Source organism: Thecamonas trahens (genome assembly GCF_000142905.1).
Source record: "Thecamonas trahens ATCC 50062 unplaced genomic scaffold supercont1.29, whole genome shotgun sequence".
Lineage (NCBI taxonomy): Eukaryota > Apusomonadida > Apusomonadidae > Thecamonas > Thecamonas trahens.
Genome location: NW_013657651.1, coordinates 396,451 through 403,344, shown reverse-complemented (window position 1 = coordinate 403,344; position 6,894 = coordinate 396,451). Strand labels below are relative to the sequence as shown.

Genomic DNA, 6,894 nt, shown 5'->3' with positions numbered 1-6,894 from the left:
CTCATCGCTACCGGCCCCAATCACACACGACGACTCCCCGTCATCGCCGCTGTCCGACACCATCGGCAGCGCCTTCCTCCGTCGCGGCGCTTGTTGCCGCGCAATCCCCTCCACTACGCCCACCACCTCGTCCACGCTACACCAGCCAGCTCCAATCACAGCGTTGCTGTCGGCGTCAAATACCACCCACCGCTGGACCGCTTCGCGTAGCATATCCTCCACCACCCCGGCCTCCACGTCCACTGCAAGCGCAAGCCCAGGCCGCAGCACGCCTGTCACACGCGCCATCTCCTCACGTGTCGGCTTCCACGCCACTCCAGCCCCGACATCTTGCGCCGCCAGCCTTAGCTTCGCCCGTTGCTCCTGGATCACCAAGTGCGCCACCACTGCGCCTCGCACCGCGTCATCCACCTGGACAATAGCGACTTCTTTGCCTTGCCAGTCCCAAACTTCAACCTCACACGCAGCATTCCATTGCGCGTCGGGTGCTGGCCTGCCACAACTGCCCTCACCATCTTCCTATCGACCACAAACCCTCGCATCGCCAGGCTCCTACCCTCGGCCGCAAACACCACGCTCCGCTTAGACTTGGGCACTGCCCTCACCTCAGCTTTGCGTTCCATTCGCACACACGCCTCCCGCGGATCAACCTCCATCGGCCGGCCCAGATACCCGCTCGACGTCGCTATCTCTTCCGCCAACGCCAGTCCGGTCCCCGCCTTCCACCAGCACAGCCCTGATCGCCACCACCTCGTCAACCGAGAACCACCCGGACAGCATCTTCTTCTCCGCAGCCGACGTAACCGCCGAGTTCAGCACCCCTTCCATCTCAGGGTGCATCCCATACGCCTGATGTGGCGACGCCCGCACGCCCTTCCCCAGCTTGACCAGCCTCGGTGTCCACCACAGCCCCGCGCTTGCCCACAAGCACCCTCTTCGACAACTCGCTCCGCCGCCTCTGCTTGACCACAGCAGTCACGCCTAGCCCATCCACATTATGACCCCTGCTAGCATCATGCATCAGTCTACTTTGCTGTTCGTGGAGTGTTGATCCCTGTGCAACTCGTTGAGGGATACCATTCGTTGGCTCGCATGAACAGTGTCACTGCCGTGCCGTTCTCACCCGCTCACCAGCACAAACACTCATACACACACGCGCGTACATACACACCTCGTCACACTCACTTTCCTCTCACGCCCATCCCATTTCACTTCTCCTCCACTCCCTTCGCCGCCCCCTTCATCCCGCCCTCTCTCGCTGCACACGGCTGCCGGCGTTGCGTTTGTGGGAAGCTGCTCGGAAGGCGCAACCGCCGTACCGCACACGCGCTCTCTTGCAATTATGGGCTGCGGCTCGTCCCGCAACGACCCACCTAAAGGCAGTAGCAATAGCCATCCACGGCGGAGGGGCTCGCACGCGTCGTTGTCGTCCGCAGACGGCTCGTCGTCGTCAGCTTCAAACTCTTCCGACTCACGGTCTTGCGCCCTCTCACCCGCCGAGGAGCAGAAGCGAATGCAGCGGATGCGTGCGCTTCCCCGCGGCGGGCGACGGACCTCCATCTACTCTGAGTCGATCGTGCCGTCGTCGGAAGGCGGTGGCGAGTACAAAAAGGTCGTCCACAAGAAGCCGGCAGCGTCGGCGGCAGCCATCGCCAAGGTCCTTGCCACCAACATCCTGTTCAAGGACCTGCGCGAGGATCTCATGCAGGAGGTCATCGACGCCATGTTTGAGAAGAAGGTCCGCGCAGGAACAGAGCTCATCAAGCAGGGCGATACCGGCGACTACTTTTACATCTTGGGGCGTGGCGTAGTCGAGGTCTTTGTCTCGGGCGCCAACGTGCTCACCATCGAAAAGGGTGGCTCGTTTGGTGAGCTTGCCCTGCTATACAACGCGCCGCGTGCCGCTACCTGTAAGACCTCCACTGACTGTGTTGTGTGGGGTCTCGACCGCATGACTTTCAAGCGGACACTCGTCAACTCGGACGACCAACGCCGCCGCCTCTATCTGCAGCTCCTGCAGCGCATTCCTTTGTTTGCCGAAATGACTCTTCCCGAGCTCCGCAACGTCGCACAAGTTCTCCAGCCGCGCACGTTTCAAAAGGACGAGGTAATTCTCCGCCAGGGCGACAAGGGCAAGCGGTTCTTCATCCTCGAGACCGGCCGCGCCTCGGTCCGCCAAACAAAAGGCAATGGGCCCGAGATCGAGCTTGCTATCATTTCATCCGGCGACTACTTTGGTGAGATTGCGCTTGTCAACCGTCAACGCCGCGCCGCCACCGTTGTTGCTCTCGAAAAGACGTACACTGTCTCGCTCGACCGCGACGCCTTTGTCCGTCTCCTTGGCCGCTTGAGGATCTCATGAAGCGCAACATCGAGACCTACAAGACCTACGAGCACATTCTCAAGCATGGCCTCGATGACGAAGCTCGCGGTGCACTCTATCGTAACTCATCGTCGTCGTCGTCGTCCTCGTCCTCCTCTTCCTCCTCCTCATCATCATCGTCATAGTTGCATTGGCCTCCGCTTCCGTTCGAGTCCCGGCGTTGACAGCCGCCTGACAGTTTCATCGGATGGCATGCAACAACAAAACCGATACTAGTCCCGGAATGCCGTGACACGCGCACGCGCCACTCTTCCTCAAATTGTCCGCTCGTCACACTCTTCCTTTCCACTCGCAACCACACCACACAGCACTGCTGCTACCGACTTCCCTACTCCTCTCGTCCCCCTCGCGCACTCTGCTACACTGTTGCGTCCATCCCTCCGTCAAGTGTATCCCTTTCCTTTTTTCTCATGCGCTTTCTATACCCTGTGACTGCGCCCACTGTCGCGTGCCTCGCTTTTGTGCTGTTGCTCGTCGCCATTCCTGCTCTCGGGGCAACCGAGAAGCAATCAACGCACACGGCAGAGCAGGATAACACTGGTCAGATGTTGGTGAGCAACGGTGACACCATGACTGGCCCAACTTTGTGGTCTTTGGCTACCAATAGCGAGGTTGGTGCTGTTCTCTTCCGGCTCTCCACCCAAGTCGTGTCCTCAACTGGCCAGATCTATGTCACCGACGCGTCCAGCATCACGTTCTCACAATTCATCTTTGACCAACCGACCGACATCACCATCAAGTACTTTGACGTCCCAAGTGCTACCCAAAGCGCTGATTTGAGCCAACCGCCCTGGGATACCACCTACTCGTACGATAACCTGGACAAGTCGGCTCTCTCAGCCGATTTTTATGACCAGGTCGACTCGGGCGGCAACACGGTCACCCTCTCGACTCCAGCTTTCCGCGACCTTCTGCAGGACTGGGCAAACCATAACTTCTTTACTGGCAACACGCTTGTTCTCTATGTTTATCAGCTAGGTGCCAAGTGCGGGTCAGGCGATACCTGCAACATCGTCACCAGCAACAGACCAACCATCGACATCCGCTACTATGAGGTCTGCCCGTCCGCCACACCGCCGCCAAACAGCGCTATCCCGCCCAACGCTATCACCTCGAGTACCAACGCACCGGTTGGTGATACTCTCCAAGTTGTCTGTAATAGCGGATTCTCCGGCGGCGGTCCCCATACTTGCCAAGCAGACGGCAGCTACTCGCCACCAATTGGATCTAGTTCGTGCGCCGCAAGTGCATCGCCGCCGCCGCCACCGCCACCATCACCGCCACCACCACCGCCACCTCCCTCCCCCTCACCACCGCCACCTCCTCCCTCACCACCACCGCCGTCACCACCACCGCCACCTCCCTCCCCCTTACCACCGCCACCTCCCTCCCCCTCACCACCGCCACCTCCTCCCTCACCACCACCGCCGTCACCACCACCGCCACCTCCCTCCCCCTCACCACCGCCACCTCCCTCCCCGTCACCACCGCCACCTCCCTCCCCCTCACCACCGCCGCCACCGTCACCGCCTCCTCCACCGGCTCACCTCCCAGTCCCGGAATCGTGGTTCCTCAACCCATCGGCATCTGACATGTTTGGCGGCATCACCATGTTCCTTACCAGGGTCCCGAACGCTGCTTCGTTCTTTGACGTCTCGCTCTACTCGTTTGATGTCATCCTCGAGTCGTACCCCAACCCAGATGCAGTTGCCACTCGAGTCCACGTTCCGTTCATCATCGACACGGTCCGCCACGGCCTCGTCTTCAACTCGACGTTCTCGAACAATACCGGCTACCACCCGGTCACTGTGGCGCGGTACGACCGCAGTACGGGCAACCCGGTCTCGACCGAGGTCCTGCGCAAGCACCTTCTTTACGTCGACCATGGCTGCATCCGCCAGGGCTACGTACTGTACAACGGGGTGTGTCAGGTCTGCCCGCCGGGCGCACACTGCCCGGGCGGCGAGCGCATGTGGCCACTGCCTGGCTGGTGGTCACCAAGTGAGTTTACCAAGCCGACGCCGTGTCGCATCCGGGCCGCGTGTCCGGGCGCGGTCGGCGGCGGCGGGCTTCCGCCCTTGATCAATCCGGACGGCACCCGCCGCACCGCAGTCTGTTCCTCCGAGTATGATGGCCAGTTTTGTGCCGAGTGTGCGGCTGCCTACTTTATGGACAATGGGGTGTGTCGGAGCTGCGGCTCGGATGCGTCGGCCAACGCCGAGCTCACGGTTGTGCTCATTTCACTGGCGGCTTTCATTGGGACCATTGCTTGGGGGCTTGCCACGCTCTCGGCCAAGCGAGTGGTGCTCATTGTTTCGACGCTGGTTGTGCTCCAGCAGATGGCTATGGTCTCGCGGGTAGGCCTGCAAGAGCTCTCGGACTCGGATACATCGCCGGTGGTCGGCGGCGTCGTCCGGTTTGCAGCCATCATCAACTTTGAGATCGAGACTGTTCGACCCGGGTGCTCGATTCCCAAGATCTCATTTCCAGGCTTGTACTACGGCACGCTTGTGCTGCTGGCAGGCTCCTTGGCGCTGTTTGTCATTGCGGCCGGCGCTTGGCGTGTTCTCGGCCGTGCTGCATCGCACGTCGAGGCGCTGAGGTCGCAAACAGCAGCAGTGGGTGAGGACGCGTTGTCAACAGGCGTTGCCGTTGTCGGTGCCATTTCGGCCTATGCGGCTGTATCGGGTCTCGACCGCGATGCGGCCGAAGCGTCGTCCGATCTCGACTCGAGCTCGCTGTCTTCTGCCGAGGAGCAAGCTGAAGCTGCCGCGAGACACGTCTCGACTGCCATGCTCATGCAGTCTCGCATTGTCCATGCCACCTTTATTCTCGGCTCGCTTGCTTATCTCCAGATCGCTGTTCGCACACTCCAGGCATTGTACTGCGTCAACACCGGCGATGGCACGTCGCGACTTGCCGCCGACCTCACCATAATCTGCTACCAAGGAGCCCACCTCGGCCTAGCCCCACTCGCCTGGACGGTTGCTGTGTTCTTTTGTGCCGGCTTCCCGCTGCTCGGCTTTGTCATCTCGCTTCGCCTCTCGCGCTCTGCTGACGGGCTCGATCGCGACGTTCTCATCGAGCGGTATGGCATTGTCATCCGCGGCCTCCGCGACTCGCGGCTGTGGTTCCGCACGCTGCAGTTTTTGTCTCGTTCACCTTTGCTGCCGAGACCGTCCTTGTTCGTGAGGCCGGCTCGCGCCTCCTCGCGGCGGTCCTCAACTTTTGCCTCAACATCATTCTTGTTGCTGCCATGGACCCTTTTCTCAACGTCTACCACACCGCGCTCTCATACGCGGTGGGCGTGCTGTCATGCGGCCAGATCCTGTACTTTATCCACCGTGAGAACCGAGAGTACTTTGTCATTGGTCTCGGCGTGGTCTGTGGCTCGCTTGCCGTCGCGTTTTGCCTCGCTGCTTGGCGGTTCTCGCGTTGGCGCGGGAAGCGCGTTGGTCCTGCCCGGCATGTTGCCAGTCTTGATGAAGTGCCACTCGAATCCAAAGCTACGCAGTCTGAGTCGATGTCTACAGTCCACGACTCGGACGTGTCTGTCGCTGATATTCCGTTGTCCCCTACTTCGCCTACCCGTGGCGGTCCGCTGCGGTCAGCGTTTGTGACGCGCTCGCGTGCAAACTCGGACAGCTCGCGGCTGCAGCGTGTCCCGTTGTCTCCGGTTACGACGTCTACGACGGCAACGGGTCGTGTTTTCCAGACGACGACAACTGCTTCTCACGGCGTCGCTCTGTTCAAGATCTCCACGCTCCTGCGCGTCCCCTTCTCTCTCCGCGCGCGCGCCGAACAGCGTCACGCCGCAATGTGGCCCGGTCCCTGACCCGTGCCGACCGCGCTAGCTCCCACGCCCGCCGTGCTCTTCGCCGGCAATCTTCTCTTCGTCGTTCTCGCCACGGGGCGTCATCTGAATCGCCACATTCCCGCCGAACTGTCCGCACCCCAGCGATGTCACCTGTAGTGAGTCCAACTCGTCCGCGGCGTCTCCCGCCTCCCCACGCTTGGCTCTCTCGCGGATCCGGCTTGCGGGTCGGCATCACATCTGAATCTCCGCTTCAGCCATGGTCACTCTGCTGCAAGTCACGGTGACACCATCAGCCCACGTAGCAACTTTCGCCGCCATCGCGCTTTCACTGCTACCGATCTTGCTGCCGCTATCACATCAAAGTAACCGCCTCCCGCAGGCCCCGTCGATCACGCCCAAGATGCCAAGTCCTGCCGCTCCGCAAACCACCACCACCACTCCCACCTCTCCCCACGCAACACCACCCACCTCCCCCCACCCCCACCCCCACCCCCCCCCCCCACCCCACACACACACGCATACACAACCTCCCCCTTATTACACCATACACCATGCTAGAGTCACTTTTCTTCCTCAACTCTGTCGGGTACGCCCCCGCTCCCCCTCCCTCCCGCCCCTCCCCCCCCCTTTCCCTCCCCCCCACTTCTTCCCAGTCACATGCGACCCCCCTCCCCCCTCCCCACACACTCACCCC

At 61.3% G+C, this 6,894-nt stretch overlaps 3 protein-coding genes across 3 annotated transcripts in view; all 3 read left to right on the top strand.

Moving 5' to 3' along the window:
- Positions 1 to 1,173: 1,173 nt before the first annotated feature.
- AMSG_06939 (cAMP-dependent protein kinase regulatory subunit) lies at positions 1,174 to 2,690 on the top strand (the record flags this gene model as incomplete). Its single annotated transcript, XM_013901525.1, has 1 exon — positions 1,174 to 2,690. A coding segment is annotated over one exon (1,189 nt), but the record flags the coding sequence as incomplete, so codon positions are not given.
- Positions 2,691 to 2,952: 262 nt separating this feature from the next.
- Positions 2,953 to 6,218, top strand: AMSG_06938 (uncharacterized protein; the record flags this gene model as incomplete). The annotated part of the gene is made up of 3 exons (XM_013901524.1): positions 2,953 to 3,562; positions 3,938 to 5,481; positions 5,559 to 6,218. 3 exons carry the CDS (start codon positions 2,953 to 2,955, stop codon positions 6,216 to 6,218), a joined length of 2,814 nt encoding a protein of 937 aa, XP_013756978.1.
- Positions 6,219 to 6,702: 484 nt separating this feature from the next.
- Positions 6,703 to 6,894, top strand: part of AMSG_06937 (AP-3 complex subunit mu-1) — a 1,687-nt gene continuing 1,495 nt past the window's right edge. The window contains exon 1 of the mRNA XM_013901523.1: positions 6,703 to 6,786. The gene's annotated coding sequence lies outside the window, so the exon portion shown is untranslated. The remainder of the gene's footprint in view (positions 6,787 to 6,894) is intronic.